The sequence below is a fragment of the Eptesicus fuscus genome, chromosome 5, assembly GCF_027574615.1.
Source record: "Eptesicus fuscus isolate TK198812 chromosome 5, DD_ASM_mEF_20220401, whole genome shotgun sequence".
NCBI lineage: Eukaryota > Metazoa > Chordata > Mammalia > Chiroptera > Vespertilionidae > Eptesicus > Eptesicus fuscus.
Window position 1 is genome coordinate 57,869,071 of NC_072477.1, and position 17,354 is coordinate 57,886,424.

A 17,354-nucleotide genomic window follows, 5' to 3' on the forward strand; every position below is an offset into this window, starting at 1 on the left:
TCCACAATGACCAGAGGCTTGACCAACTGGAAGTCAGTCCTACAGTCAGCACTGGGTTGCCGGGGCAACCCAGCACTGACTGCTGCAGCTGCAGGTGTGGTGACCCATCACTGATTGCTGAGGGGGTTATGAATCAGGCCCAGAGAGAGGCCTGAAGAGAGAAGTAGGTTCTGATCTGTAGCCTTTGTGGCAGCTGTTGATCAGCACTTGCCTCTTTCTTTCTATCCTGGCCTGGCCAGCAGCCACACCTTCATTTCTCTCCAGGCCTCTGCCAGGGCTGCTGATCAGCCCCACCTTTCTGATTAGGCCCTGTTGATAGGCCCAGATAGGTTGACTGGCATAGAAACCAACCAAACAGAACCAAATCTGGGAAAAGTGTGAGGAGCCAATGGCTGCCTAGGAGATGGAGCTTTGATGCTGACTGGCATAGAAACCAACCAGTCAGAACCAAATCTGGGTAAAGTGTGAGGAGCCAATGGCTGCCTAGGAGGCAGAGCTTTTGACACTGACTGGCATAGAAACTGACCAATCAGAACCAAATCTGGGTGAAGTGTGAGGAGCCAATGACTGCCTAGGAGGTGGAGCTTTTGACGCTGACTGGCATAGAAACCAACTAATCAGAACCAAATCTGGGTGAACTGTGAGAAGCCAATGACTGCCTAGGAGGTGGAGCTTTTGACGCTGACTGGCATAGAAACTGACCAATCAGAACCAAATTGGCTGGCAGAGGAGGGCAGTTGGGGGTGAGATCAGGCCTGCAGGGGAGGGCAGTTGGGGGCGATCAGGTCGGCAGGGAAGGGCAGTGGGATCGGGTCTAAACCAGCAGTCAGACAACCCCCTGAGGAGTCCCAGATTGGAGAGGGTGCAGGCTGGGCTGAGGGACACACCCCCCACCCATGCAGGAATTTTGTGCACCGGGCCTCTAGTTAATAGTAAGTCTTTTCAGATTTTCTATTCATCATGATTCAGTCTTGGTAAGTTGTATGTTTCTAGGAATTTATCCATTTCTTTAGGTTATCCACTCTGTTGGCGTATAATTGTTCGTAATAGTCTCATATGATCCTTTGTATTTCTGTGTATCAGTTGTACTATTTCCCCTTTCATTTTCTTTATTTGAGTACTGTCTCTCTCTCTTTTTTCTTTTTTTGTGTGTGAGTTTATTTATTTTTTTTCTTTGTCAACTTTATCTTTTCAGAGAACCAGTTCTTATTTCATTGATCTTCTCTATTGTTGTTTTGGTCTTAGTTTTATTTATTCTGCTCTAATATTTGTTCCCTTTTTTATACTCACTTGGGGCTTTTTTTTGTCTCCTTTTTCTAATTCCTTGAGGTGGAAAGTTAGGTTAAGACTTCACATGTTTCTTGAGGTAGGCATTTATTGCATTGACCTTCTCTCTTAAAACTGCTTTTGCTATAGCCTACAAATTATATGTTGTATTTCCATTAGTTTTCATATTTTCTGACTTTATTTTATTTCTCTTTGACCCATTGGTTATTCAGTAGCATGTTATTTAATCTCCACATATTTGTGAAGTTTCCATTTTTTCTTTGTGTAACTAATTTCTAATTTCATATTGTGGTTGGAAAAGATGCTTGAAATTATTTCAGTCCTCTTCAATTTATTAAAACCTGTGTAGTGGCCTGAAAATGTCTCATGTGCACTTGAGAAGAATGTGTATTCTGTTGCTTTTGGATGGAATGTTTTGTCTATTTCTGTTAAGGCCAGCCGGTCTAATGTGTCACGTAAGGCCTATATTTTCTTACTGATTTTTTTGTCTGGAGGACCTCCCCATTGACGTAAGTGGATTGAGTGCTATCCCATGTACCAAGAGGTCACTTGTCCGATTCCTGGTCAGGGCACATGCTTGGGTGCATGGGTGCACACCCCCAATCAATGTTATGCTGTCATTTATAAAGTTCCCTACTATTACTGTATTGTTGATTTTCCCTTTGGGCCTATTAATATTTGCTTCATATATTTAATTGCTTCTACTAGTATGTAGGGTGCATCAATTTACAGATGTGCTATACTCTAGTTGGAGGGACTGATTTATAATCATGTGATGCCTTTCTTTGTCTCTTATTACAGTCTTGTTTTAAAGTCTATTTTGTCTGCTATAAATGTAGGTACTCCAGCTTTTTTTAGGGGGGCGGTCTTTATTTGCATGGAGTATCTTTTTCCATCCCTTCACTTTTAGTCTGAGTCTGTCTTTACATCTAAAGTAGGTCTCCTGTAGCCAGGCAGAGAAAGATAAATATCACATGATCTCACTCATTTGTGGAATATAATGAACAACATAAACTGATGAACAAAAATAGATCCAGAGACAGAGAAACATCAATCAGAACGTCAAACCTCAGGGAAGGTAGGGGAGGGTAGGGGTAAGGGGGTGAGATCAACCAAAGGACTTATATGCATGCATATAAGCCTAATCAATGGACACAGCCAACAGGGGGGTGGGGGCGTGAATGGGAGGCGGGGGGTAATGGGGGAATAAGGACACATATGTAATACCTTAATCAAGAAAGAAATTTAAAAAAAAGTAGGTCTCACATACAACGGGTTTTTTATACATTCAGCCACTCTATTTCTTTTGATTAGAGCATTTAGTCCATTTACATTTAAAATAATTATTGATAGATAGATATGTACATATTATCATTTTGCTAATTGTTTTCTAGATGGTTTTATAATTCCTGTTTCTTCTCTTGCTCTCTTTGTGGTTTGCTGACTTGCTTTAATGATAAATTCCTTTCTCTTTTGTCTATTTACTTTTTGTCTATTTACAAAAGAGGGTTTTTTTTCTTTATAGTTACCACAAGGCTTACATATAATAGCTTATATCTCTAATGGTCGATTTTAAGTTGATAACTTAAGTTTGATCCCATTCTAAAGTTCAACATTTTTACTCCCCTTATGATGTTATTTTTTTTAGATATTTTTATCTCATGTATCTCTTACCTAATTATTATAATCATAATTCTTTTTGCTACTTTGGTCTTTTAACCTTCATTCTAGCTTTATAGGTGATTAATCCACTATCTTTATTATATGTTTACTTTTCCAGTGAGATGTTTTTCCATATATATATATTTTAAAATATATTTTTATATATTTAATGGAGGAAGGGAGAGGGAGAGATAGAAACATCAATATTGAAGAGAATCATAGATTGGCAGCCTCCTGCATGACCTCCACTTGAGATCAAGCCTGCAACCTGGCATGTGCCCTGACCGGGACTTGAACCATGATCTCCTGGTTTATAGGTCAGTGCTCAACCACTGAGCCAGGCTGGATAGGCCTTTTATATATTTTCTTGTTACTACTTAGCACCCTTTCTTTTCAGCTTAAAGAAGTTCCTTTAACATTTCTTGGAAGGTGGTTTAGTGATAATGATCTCTTTAGTGCTTGTTTGTCTGGAAAACCCTTAATTTCTTCTTTAATTCTAACAATAACTTTTCAAGGTAGAGTATTCTTGGTTGGAAGTTTTCTTCTTTTAGTACTTCGAATATATTGTTTGCTCCCTTTTGCTTACAAAATTATCTTTTTTTATAAAACATATTTTTATTTCAGAGAGGAAGGGAGAGGGAGAGATAGAATGATGATAGAGAATCATTGATTGGCTGCCTCCTGCACATCCCCTACTGGGGATCGAGCCTGCAATTTGAGCATGTGCCCTGACTGGGAATTGAACAATGACCTCCTGGTTCATATAGGTCGATGCTCAGCCACTGAGCCAGCTGGATGGGAAAAAATCTACTCATAGCCTTATGGGAGTTCCCATGTATATAACAACTTGTTTTTCTCTTGCTGCTTTTAATGATCTCTCATTATCTTTAACTTTTGATATTTTAGTTATGTGTCTTGGTATGATTTTGCAGGGGGTAAGGGGAGTGGTAGGTTCACCTTATTTGGAACTTTTTTAACTTCCTGGATCTGATGTGTTTCTTTCCCCAGGTTAGGAAAGTTTTCTGCTATTATTTTCTCATGTAAGGTTTTTGCCCCTTTTTCTCTCTCTCTCTTTCTGGAAGCCCTATAATAGAATGCCATTCCATTTAATGTCCCATAAATCCATTAAGTTATCTTCACTATTTTTCCTTTTTTTTTTTAAATTTTTATTTTTTTGCTACTGTGATTGGGTTAGCTCCACAGTTAACTGATCCTTTGTTGATGTATCTAATCTGCTATTGAAGCCTTCTAGTGTATTTCTTAGTTCAGTTAGTGTATTCTTTAGGTCTGTGACTTCTATTTTGTACATTCTTACATTTTCCATCTCTTTTTTGAAGTTCTCACTACGTTCATTCATTCTTCTCCCTAGTTCAGTGAGCAATTTTATAATTATTATTTTTTTTGTTTTTTCATTTTGCTTGACTTTCTTTTATTGGTTTCTATACAGTACATGAAACAACCACCTCTTTCAGTCTTGATATAATGGCCTTGTGTAGGAGATGAACCCTGTCATTTAACCTTGCCTTAGCTCATTATTGTCAATTGAAATCATTGTGCTTGTCCAAGCAGACTACTATGTTTTTAATAACAACCAGTAGCTGCCAGTGCCCCTAAGGGGAGGATCTCGGCACCTACACTCAGGCTGATTGGAAGCCAGACTATTAGACAGCAGCTTTTAAAAATCCTCAACCAAATATTAAGCAACTAAATTGAAACACTATATTGAAAGTATCATTACCACAGTTAAGTAAGATTTGTTTCAGGGATGAAAAGATGGTTTAATATCCACAAGTCAGTCAGTGTGATACACTGCATTAACAAAATGAAGGATAAAAATACGATCATCTCATTGCATACAGGAAAAGCATTTGATAGAATTCAATACCCATTTATGAAAAAACTTAACAAAATGGTTGTAGAGGGAACATACTTCAACATAATAAACACCATATATGATAGGCCCGGTAATATCATACTAAGTGGTGAAAAGTTAAAATCTTTCCCTCAGATAAGGAACAAGGATGCCCACTCTCACTATTTTTATTCATTATAGTATGGGAAGCCCTAGTGAGAACATTAAGTAAGAAAAAGAAATAAAAGCTATTCAAATTGCAATGGGATAATTAAATTGTCAAAATTGTCACTATTTGCACATGACATGATATTATATATGAAAAAACCTTAAAGACCTCATCAAAAAATGTTAGAAATAATAAATTTAGTAAAGCTGTAAATACAAAATCAATACACAGAAGTCTGTTGTGTTTCTATACACTAATAATGAGATACCAGAAAGAGAAATGAAGAAAATGCCATTTACAATGGCATCAAAAATATAAAATATCTAGGAATAAATTTACCAAGGAGGTATAACATCTGTTTGTTGACAGCTAACAAGCATTAATGAAGAAAATACAAATAAAAGAAAGATATTCTGTGCTCATGGATTGGAAGAATCAATATTGTTAAAATGTTCATATTACACAAAGTAATCTAAAGATTCAGTGTAATCCCTATCAAATTTCCAATGGTATTTTTCACAGATACATAATAAATAACCACAAGAGACTCCAAATAGCCAAAGCCATGTTGAGAAAGAAGAACAGAGCTTGAGACATCATGCTCCCTGATTTCTAACTATATTACAAATCTGTGGTTATTAAAACATTCTGGTTTTGGCATAAAACAGACACTTAGATAAATTGAACAGAATAGAGAGCCCAGAAATAAACCTATGCATATATGACCAGCTAATTTACGACAGTGAGCCAATAATATGTAATGTAGTAAGAGCAGTCTTGTCAGTAAATGGTGTTGGGAAACTGACAGCGACATACAAAAGAATGGAACTTGACCACCATCTTACACACACAGAAATTTAACTGAAAATCGATAAAAGACTTCAAGTTAAGTCCTAAAGCCATAAAACTCCTAGAAGAAAACATAGGGAGTAAACTCCTTGCCATAATTTTTGATTATATTTTTAATCTAACAACTGTAAAAGCAACAAAAACATACATAAAAAAGGATGCCATCAAACTAAAAAGCTTCTGCACCACAATAGAAACAACCAGCAAATGGAAAAAAAGAAACCTACTGAATAGGAGAAAATATTTGCAAATGTATTTTTAAGGGGTTAAAATTTTTAAAAAGAACTCATACAACTCAATAGCAAAAAAGAGAAGATATACTGATGGCTAACAGACACATGAAAAGGTGTTCAATATCATTAATCATTAAAGAAGTGCAAATCAAAACTGACCACAGTGAGATCATTTTAAACCTATTAGTTAGAATGGCTGTTATAAGAAAGTCAAGAAGTAAGAAGGGTTGGTGAGGATGTGGAGAAGAAAAGAGGGGAACTCTTGTGCACTGTTGATGGGAATGTAAATTGGTACAGCCACTATGGAAATCATTATCTTCGTTTCTCAAAAAATTAAAAGTAGAACTACCATATGATCTAGCAGTTCCAATTCTGGATATTTATCTGAAGAAAATGAACATAGTAACTCAAAAATACATGCACCTGCATGTTTATTGCAGCGTTATTTATGGTAGCCAAGATATGGAAGTAACCTATGTGTCATCGATGTTCTCATGGATGTTTAGACCAGTTCCTTCTGCAGTCTTCCCCATCTTACTGAATGGCACAAAACAGTTTCTTAGACAAAGAAATTGTAATGTCATCTTTTGTTTTTCTTATATATTGCAGTCCAATTTAATTTATAAATCTTTTCAAATCTTTCAAAATACCAGTTTTATTCTGGTCCAGTCTACTATCATTCTTCTTCTGTATTGTTTTAATAGCATCATGCATAGTTTCCTTACTCTCATTTTTCCTCTCCTTTTACAGACAGAAGATAGATCACATCACATTTACACAGCACAGTCCAGAGCCCTTAATAATGGCCAATAAGACTTTACATTTGTCCCATTACTACCTCTCTTACCTTATACGTTATCACTGTCCTCTTTATTCTCTTTTATGTAGCCAGGTTGGCCTTCTTGTTGTACTTAGAACATATTAAGAATATTTCTAGGTTTATACTTGCTGTTTTTTCTCTCTTTCACTTCCTAGATAACTTCCTGGACTTGATTCCTCTTCTCTCTCTGACTTCTAACCAAATGTTTTCTACCCAGTCTGACTCTTCATTCACCCAATTTTAATAGCAGCCCTCTGTGACAGCATTTTCTGTGTTCTTTTTAAAAAATTCATTTAGTATTATCACTCTCTGATAAACCATATATTTTAGCTATTTACCTCTACTCACAGAAAGTAAATTTTATGAAAGCCAAGAATATATTTTAGTTTTGTTTACTGCTTTATTCACAGTTTGGCACATAGTGAGTGCTTGCCAAATTTTATTACATATCTCAATCAGTAGGAGGGTGGGTAGCTTAAATTTTATCTGTACTTTGAAATATTAGCCTGCCTTTAAAGAGAATGAGGTAGGTCTTTTCTATCTACATAATGTAAACAGCAAATTGCAGAAAAGTATGTTTAGCATGATCTTAATTTTGGCAAGTTCTGTTTATGAGTGCATATTCATATACACTGTGTGGTCATAGAACCTTTCTGGAGACTGAAAATATGGCCTATAATCTTCAACCTGAGAGCCTAAGAAAAGAAAGGTTTTTTAAATACCATTTGGTGATATTTGTTTTTTTTTAAAACCATGGTAATGTATTTTCCTATATACTACTACTACTAAACTATTTGGTCACTTCCCTTCTCACAGTACTAGAGAGGAAGAAATTGATGTTAATCAACTGTCTCTTCAGATAAAGGCTTTGAATAGAGTCTTTATCTTCTATGTATATGTGGTTTATCTCATGGATTTCTACTCAATGTCTTCTATTTGACTTTGGGCTTTTATGCTTAATGTATACTTTGTAGGACAAATGTTTTACCTTTTTTCTCTTGATTGTTAGTAAAGTATGCATTGAGTATATCAAGAAATGTTGCTCATAAAGCAGATACTGTTTTTAAACTAAATTTTTTTCTCTCAGATATGAATATTTTGTTAGGCTTTGTTGTTGTTCTAGGGTAGTGGTTATAAATCCAGTAAGATCAAACACTGCTTTTTTTAAACAAAAAAAATTATTATGCCCCATTTTTATTACTTTATTTTATTAAATATTAAATTTTATAAATACACAATTAGAAAAAACACAATATAATGTCCTAATTGTAATAAAGACAGAGGAATAAAAGTGATGTATAATAAAAATAGTATTTCAAATGCAGATGCTCAAGAATGGCAACCCATAAAAGATATACTAAGTAGTCAGATGCTTGCACCTATTGATAGAATCAGTGAAAGTCTGCAGTTGTGAGTGCAGACTAATACAGGAATGTTGCTAACTTAAATTCCATGGGCAGCAGAACAGTATTCCTTATAAGTACAGGACAAGGAAAGATCAGTGAAAGGACCAAGTGGGCAATAGAATAAAAGTTGTTAATCCTATCTAATAAAAGAGTAATATGCAAATTGACCATCACGCCAACACACAAGATGGCAGCCCCCATGTGGTCAAAGATGGCTGCCCCCATGTGGACACAAGATGGCCGGCAGAGGAAGTTGGGAGGGACCAGGTCTGCAAGGGAGGGCAGTTGGGGGCAATCAGGCCTGAAGGGGAGGGCAGTTGGGGGCAATCAGGCCTGAAGGGGAGGGCAGTTAGGGGTGACCAGGCTGGCAGAGGAGGGCAGTTGGGGGAGACCAGGCCTGCAGGGGAGGGCAGTTGGGCGGGACCAGGCCTGCAGGGGAGGGCAGTTGGGGGCAATCAGGCCTTCAGGGGAGGGCAGTTAGGGGTGACCGGGCTGGCAGAGGAGGGCAGTTGGGGGAGACCAGGCCTGCAGGGGAGGGCAGTTGGGCGGGACCAGGCCTGCAGGGGAGGACAGTTAGGGGCGACCAGGCTGGCAGGGGAGGGCAGTTAGGGGTGACCAGGCTGGCAGGGGAGGGCAGTAAGGGGCAATTGGGCCAGCAGGGGAGGAGTTAGGCGTTGATCAGGCTGGCAGGGGATTGGTTAGGGATGATCAGGCTGGCAGGCAGAAGCAGTTAGGGGTGATCAGGCTGGCAGGCAGGCAGGCAAGCGGTTCAGTTCGGAGCCAGCAGTCCTGGATTGTGAGAGGGCAGTCGGATCCCTCGAGGAGTCCCAGATTGGAGAGGGTGCAGGCTGGGCTGAGGGACACACTCTCCCTTGTGCATGAATTTCATGCACCGGGCCTCTAGTGTTAGAATAAGTAATAAGAAATAGAATTTGTTATGTGACAAGAGAAATAAGGAAATAATATTAACTAAAATATGAATAACATGCCATGATAAATTTCAGGCTGTTGATATGAGAAAAAGAATAAGTTACATTCTTATATATTAGTTGCATTTTGTTTTTAAGTGCAATGTCAACACGTTTTCCTTGTTATAACAGGAACTGAGGGGTGAAAAGTAACACAGAAAACATCTTTCATCTTGAAATACTATGATGTATAAGGCATGCATTTAGTCTGTATATTAAAAAGGTCTTGGATACCATATTCTTTGCTAAGTGATTGTAAATAGAGAATAGACTTGAAAAATAAATGGTAATAGAGGTTGCTGTAGATAAATTGTATAGTTACTTATATGGTAAACTTTTGAAGAAAAAATCAGAATAAGCTTGAAAAACAGCAGGTATAAAAAAAACACACACATTGTTTTTGGTATTGATTATTCACCATAAAGTTTTTAAATCATGTAGTACCAGATATGCAAAATGGCCCTTCCGGTGTGACTCAGTGGATTGAGTGCCGTACCATGTACCAAAAGGTCATTGATTTGATTCCCAGTCAGGGCACGTGCCCATGTTGCAGGCCGGATCCCCAATAGGGGCTGTGCAGGAGGCAGCTGATCGTTGTGTCTCTCTCATCAATGTTTCTATCTCTTCCTCTCTCTAAAAATTAATAATAACATTTTTAAAAATATTCAAAATATACAGAAGCAATAATATGAGCTATTATAGTAATATATTAACATGTTAATGGTATTTTATTAATAACATAACCTTTATTAATGATACTCAGTGAATCCCTATAGTTGTCTCCACTAATTTTTTTTTTTAGCTTATATTTTTATTGATTTTTAGAGAAGAAGAGAGGGGGAAAGAGAGATAAAAACATCAGTGATGAGAGAGAATCATTGATTGATTGCCTCCTGCACACCACATACTGGGGATCAAGCTCACAGAGCCCACAACCTGGACATATGTCCTGACCAGGTATCGAACCATGACCTCCTGGTTCATAGGTCGACTCTCAACCACTGAGCCACACCAGCTGGGCTCCACTAATTTAATAGTATTTGAATTTGTCAAAGTCTATAATAGAGTCTCTAAAAAGTTATGAGACAGCTATAAATGCTGACTGATAAATATGTATTATATTCAACTCATAAATCACAGGTTGTATTGCTGTTAAGATATTTTTTTTCTCTAATGGTGAATAATTTCTGTTAAACTTCTAGAGAAAACGAAGTACAATCTTGTCTAACTTATATGGTAGTTGTATTTTTAGAAAGTTCATTGTAGAATAAACCATGAAGGTGCTTTTTGTTTATATGTAAAGCAATATTACTGGGTTTTCACTCAGAAGCATCTAGCAGGATAACAAAGTTTTGTGGAATGTGGGACAATTCATTTGTGAGTGAGATTGGCTGGCATATTGTGTGGTTTGTGGTCCTTTGATACTACCCATTAAATGTTAGTAATGGCCCTCAATTATTGAAATAATCTCTCTAAAAATCTTTCCTAAATATTGAGAATCATTGCTCTAAAGTTACTTTTTCTCAATTTTAGTTAATGATGGATTCTTTTCTCCCTCCACCCCTCAATGTCACAATTGCTCTCCTACAAAGTAATTTTTTGGACTATTCTTTCAGGAATGCTACTCTAGAGATGTCTTTCATCTATTTTCTTTATACCCTTAGTCTTAGCCTTTTACTGTTTTCCATTTTTGAAATTTTATTCTAAAACTGCTCAGAACCAAAGAGGTATAAATCCGAAATACTTGCATTTAGAACTCTATAATTAGAATGTGTGAAACATATTTATTAATTTTTATACTCTTAGGTTGGATCCCTGGAACAAGCTATGCTTGATGCTCTTGTAATGGATAGAGTTGCATTTGTAAAACTTCTTATTGAGAATGGAGTAAGCATGCATAAATTCCTTACCATTCCTAGACTGGAAGAACTTTACAACACTGTAAGTATATGTTAAAATTCTTTGTTAGCTAAGTTTTATCATCTTTGGGAAATGTTGTTTTACCTGAACATATTCGATCCTTTTGATAAAATCTTTAATGTCTTGCTAGACTACATGCAAAAATTACAGGTAGTCAGTGTGGATTGGTTATATGAAAGTGGCAAACCTTCCTTGTTTCTGGGGACCTTTTTTTCCTGGTGGTCATTTGTTGCAGCAGATTTCTTTAGACTCCTTTGCCTAATGGAGAAGTTACACACTGTTCTTTCTTTTCTCCTTTGTGTTTACATTCATGATTTGACCTTGTGGTATTGCCCTTTTAGCTTACATACTATTTTTTAATATTCTGCAGAGCTCCAGAAAAGTAATTATTTTCTTCACAAAGCCTTTCTTATTTCATGTCAGATTTCATGTTACTAGCATTGGAGAAGGAAAATACTGCCCTTCTTATTGGTTGCCATTTGTTACCAATATGAATTTAATTGAGTTGTACTTTGAGAACTATAACCAAATCTTAGCTTACTAACTTTGACTTCTCTGCAAAGCTATTTGTTTATTCATCAATTTCTGTTTATCACCTCCCTTTTATTTCTAATGTCTTTTGGAATTTACAGACTATACCACTTTTGTGTTCTAATGTCCTTTTCTAGTCTTTGTTTACATCAATATTTTAAATTAATTATTCTTATAAGCAGATATTTTTACCATATATTTTTCTAGTTTAAAAACCTTTGATGCTCTTCTATCCATCTATAATAATCTATAATAATAAAAGCATAATATGCTAATTAGACCGGATGTCCTTCCAGACGACCTTCCAGACTAAGCCGTGGTGGCAAGGGCCAAGGCAGAGGTGGCTGCCGCAGTGGCGGGGGCCAAGCCCCTTGCACGAATTTCGTGCATTGGGCCTCTAGTCTATATAATAAAAGCCTAAGTGACTGTTAAGGTAGAATGACCAGTCGCTATGATGCGCACTGACCACCAGGGGACAGACACTCAATGTAGAAGCTGCCCCCTGGTGGTCAGTGTGCTCCCATGGGGAGCCCTGCTCAGCCATAAGCTGGGCTCACGGCTGGCGAATGCAGCATCAGTGGCAAGAGCCTCTCCCACCTCTGCAGCAGCGCTAAGGAGCAGTGAGCTGAGCGGTAAGAAGCCAGCAGGCGGATGGTAAGGAGCGAGGGGTCCTGGACTGTGAGAGGGATGTCCACCTGCTGGCTTAGGCCCGATCCCTATGGTGGATATCCCACGAGGGGTCCTGGACTGTGAGAGGGTACAGGCCGGGCTAAAGGGGACCTGACCCTCCCCCCCCCCCCCCCGCCCCTCAGCCAGTGCATGTATTTCGTGTACCGGGCCTCTAGTATATATATAAAAGCCAAGCGACCATTATGACTAGTCAAACAACCGACTGGTCACTATGATGTGCACTGACCACCAAGGGGCAGATGCTCAGTGCAGGAGCTGCTCCCTGGTGGTCAGTGCACTCCCACAGTCAACCTTCCGCAACCCCTCCCCCTGGCCGGGAAACGGCCCCTATCGGCCCTGATCACCTGCCAGGCTGAGGAACCCCACCCGTGCACTAATTCGTGCACTGGGCCTCTAGTATATAGAATAATACCCAAACCCTTAGCTTGATTTTCAAAGCTCTCCAGTTTTTGAACATTTGCTCTAGGTATCTCTCATTTGACCTTTATATCCTAACCCCATCCCCTTATATTGTGTATTTCAAATACATTGTTCACTTGCAATTTCCCCCCACCCCCCAATATTATAAAAAAAATTTTTTTTTTTTGCTCTTTACACAGTGCTGGTCTGTGTTTTTCTTTTAACTACTCCCCACCTGCTGGAATTTTATTTATTGTTTAGAACATGGTGTATGTGCTCGCTTCGGCAGCACATATACTAGAACATGGTGTAAATGCCATTCCATTGCCTTCATGAAGCCCAATGGCATAGTCAGTTAAATATAATTATATCTTCCCCTATGGATTGTAAATTGCCTTTGGATAGGGATTATATCTTTATTTTCCTTCGTTTTTTTCCTTTAATAGTGTCTAGCACAGTTACATTGAACTTTGTTGGCGTTCTACTGTGTCTCTAGTGAACAGACGTAAAAATTAAAAGGATTATTCATTGTGCTGAATGAAGTAAGGTTTATCCCCGAACTATAAAGCAAATATAAAACAATAAAAATTAAAATTGGTCCCATTAGCAAGGCAAGTAATTTTTTAATTGTATAAATCAGTTATTAAGATCATAGTTACTTTCAGCATCAGTTATGAAATTTTTAAAGTTTAAGGGATTAATTATAACATGACGAAACAGTAGTTTTCAAACTTCTTGGTATCGGGGTCCTATAGCTTAAAAATTATTGAGTAACTCAAAGAGCGGTTTTAAAATAGGTTTTATTTATTTATATGTGTTGATATTGACCACATTAGAATATAAAACCAAGAAATGTTTATTACATTGTATTTAATAATAATAAAAAATCCATTACATGTTAACATTAAAGCATATTTTTCAAGAAAAAAAATTAATGAAGAGCGTAAAATCTATGGTTTCACAAATCTCTTTAATGTCTGGCTTCATGGATGGCAGCTGGATTCTCCTATTTGCTTTTGAGTTTAATTTTATGATATCACCCATCAAGAGGCTTCTGGAAAATTTTACTGAACACTGAAAGGAAGAGAATGAGAAATGCATATCATGGACCTTCTAAAAGGGTCTTGTGGGGCATTCAGGGGTTCCTGGACCACACTCAGAACTGCTGTGTTAAAGTATATTTATTTTTTACTAAGCATTTATATTTAATGAATAAACAATAATGGGTTAAGATAAGATAGAATTCCAAAAATTGCATTTTTGTGTGATTCTAAACTGAGAAAATACAGTGAAACTTTCTAATACCTAAAAAATATAAAATACCTCATATTAACTTAGAAGACTTTTTTTTTTTTTTTTTAAGTTAACACATTGGGGAGAATGGGCAGGGAAGACTCAGCTCTTGAGTGGATAGACTAAATATTGTAATAAGATAACAGAGGTAAAATATAGTTTATATTCAATATATGCTATAGTCATCTTTAGGTATATGGAATTTGAAAGTCAAGAATAGCAAAGAAAATAATATTGTTTTTTAAAAAATAATAGGTTTATCCAGAAATGTATTGCCAAGTATATGTGATCAAAATGGAAAAGTAGATTCCATTAATTGCTATGATAACCTCATAAAAATTAATAACACAATAATGGGAGAAAAATCCCATTTGCTATTTCTTTTAAACAATAGATTTACAATATTGAAAATATGTATCTTTGCTTGTGCCATATAGAATTTAATGCAATAAATTTCAGATGGGTCAAAGCCCTGTTTAAAAAGTTTAGAAGAATACATTTTTGGCCCATTTTCCTCTTAGTCTTGATGGAGGAGATAAACTCCTGGGTATTTTTTTCAAAATAGGATACCATCAAAATAAGATTACTGTAAAAATGAAAAGTTTTTAGTCTACTAGTATACATCAATGGAATTAAGAGAATAGAGAAAATATGACATATTTAAATGTTAAAAGTTTGTTACCCAAAATACTTGAAGTACCGATTCAACTTGATGGTTAATGGCAGAAATAAGTACAGAAATTTTAACAATAAAGAGCATGTACACCTCCATTATCAATGAAAGAAATGTAACAATATAATTGTGAAGCTTGCAATGCTTACATGACTTCTAGAAAATAAATGAAAATTACATATTGTTACGTAAGTAAAAACATAAGAAAATATATATTTTGTTTAAGGCAAATATGGTAATGTGAAATGGGTATATCCTTTTTAAAAAATATATATTTTATTGATTTTTTTTACAGAGAGGAAGGGAGAGGGAGAGTTAGAAACATAGATGAGAGAGAAACATCGATCAGCTGCCTCCTTGCACACCTCCTACTGGGGATGTGCCTGCAACCAAGGTACATGCCCTTGACTGGAATTGAACCTGGGACACTTGAGTCTGCAGGCCGACGCTCTATCCACTTAGCCAAACCGGTTAGGGCGGGTATATCCTTTTTTGCTCCATTTTATGAATAGAAGTTAACTAAAAAGTATATATGTAATTTCTGCAAGTGGGTTCATAAAAGTTCTATATGTAATAAAAAGGGAAGTTGTTTACGTTATTTTAGAAGAAAAATAATAGTTTACTTTAATTTTTTCTCCTTCAAGAAACAAGGTCCAACTAATCCAATGCTATTTCATCTTGTTCGAGATGTCAAGCAGGTAAGAGACTTTTTTCCCCAAAAAAATGTTATTTTAAAAAGTTATATGTTGTTTCCAAAAATGATTTAAATACACCTTTAAAGTAGCAATAAAATGCCATTTTTTAGAATAAAATAAGTACTAAATATGTAATGACAGAAGTAAAGATTTTGCATGATACATCAGAAATCAAGAAAAAGAAAATTTATGAAATTATGACCAAGTTTCTTGAGTTTCTAATCATCCTAAAGTGTGGTGAACTTCATAATGCTCATTGGTTCGTAAGGAAGATCATTGATAGGATGAATGTATCTTTTTCTCTGTGTTCAGAAGAAATTTGTTCCCAGGGCATGTAAAGGACATTGAACAAGGAGGAATCAGTGGGTTATGATCATTAATGGCGGATTTTTGTCAATAAAAATGCTGAAAAGCATGCTACTGTGCAAGTGCACTGCACTCCCTCTCTTTCATGTACACCAAAAGGTGGCGGGTTCAATTCATGGTCAGGGCACATACCTACGTTGTAGGTTTGATCTCTGGTCAGAGCCCGTACAGGAGGCAACTGACCAATGTTCCCTCCCCTCCCTTCCCCTCCCCTTCCCTCCCCTCAAAAAAAAATATTCTTGGTGAGGATTTAAAAAAAGAATAAAAGTTTTGAATATTGAAAAATAAAAGCTGTTTAAATTATTGGTATCCAATAGTATTTAATTTTTCTTGGTGAAAAAGTAACTAATTTAAATATTTTTAAGTTTCTGAACTAAAACACTTGTTTCTAGAATTCTTTATTCAAACATTTAATTGCTGTTAAGTGTGAATATACTATTAAAAAGCTGAAAAAATTAAAAGAGATGTAATTTCCTGTTTTATAACTCATTTAATACTCAACTAGGCCTATCCCATATGAAGAACCTAGACTTTATTATACTTAAAGTAAGTAACATTTCATTTTTGTGTGTGCTTTTCTTTATAACTTGATTGAAAAGGATTTCATTGCCATAATAGTCACCCATTTAAAGTGTATAGTTCAGTGGCTTTTATTATATTCTCACCATTGTGACACCCATCACCACAGTCTAATTTTAAAGTATTTAAAATATCCCCAAGAATTCTGCCCCTGTCCAAGGCAACTGTTAATCTACTTCCTTGCTCTGTGGATTTGCCTCTTCTGAACATTTCACATTAATTTTTTGTTGTTTGAATAATTAAAACTTTTTTTCTTTTCCCAGAAGGCTTGAGTCATGGGAGATACCTTTAGTCCAGGGGCAGTTTTAGAACAAACACATCTGCATTCTGATTGACTTACATGGGCTAGCACAGTGGTCGGCAAACTCATTAGTCAACAGAGCCAAATAGCAACAGTACAACGATTGAAATTTCTTCTGAGAGCCAAATTTTTTAAACTTAAACTTCTTTTAATGCCACTTCTTCAAAATAGACTCGCCCAGGCCATGGTATTTTGGGGAAGAGCCACACTCAAGGGGCCAAAGAGCGCATGTGGCTCGCAAGCCGCAGTTTGCCAACCACGGGGCTAGCAGAAAGAACTGCAGTTGTTAATTCTTTTTTTTAATATCAGTGGCCCAATTTTTTTTTTAATCCTAATGTAAAGGCAGTAATTGAGTATTTTCTGACTCAAATTATAAGTTGAGTTTTGTACAAGTTATTTATATAGTTTCACATTACTTAATTTAAATATTTCCCATTCAAGTGGACTCATACCGTAATGGTATTTGTTATATTTTTAAAAACTAAACTTCATACATAACATTCTTAATTATAAAGCATATTTTGAGGTTTTAGTAGGTGGCAGTGCCTTAACCGTATGCGTGTTGTTAGGCCCGAGAGCCTCTTCCATCCTTGTCAAGGGGAGTGCTAACCTTCTCTCCTTTCATACAACACATATTTTGAGGTTTTAGATATGAAAATAA

General features: G+C 36.5%; 1 protein-coding gene and 1 pseudogene across 1 annotated transcript in view; one reads left to right on the plus strand and one right to left on the minus strand.

The window, feature by feature from the left end:
- Positions 1-17,354, plus strand: part of TRPM7 (transient receptor potential cation channel subfamily M member 7) — a 125,890-nt gene that overhangs the window by 43,170 nt on the left and 65,366 nt on the right. Inside the window, exons 12-13 of the mRNA XM_054716236.1 lie at positions 11,053-11,187; positions 15,397-15,450. Coding sequence (XP_054572211.1) covers positions 11,053-11,187; positions 15,397-15,450 — 189 coding nt within the window. The remainder of the gene's footprint in view (positions 1-11,052; positions 11,188-15,396; positions 15,451-17,354) is intronic.
- LOC129149218 (U6atac minor spliceosomal RNA) lies at positions 17,209-17,325 on the minus strand (annotated as a pseudogene).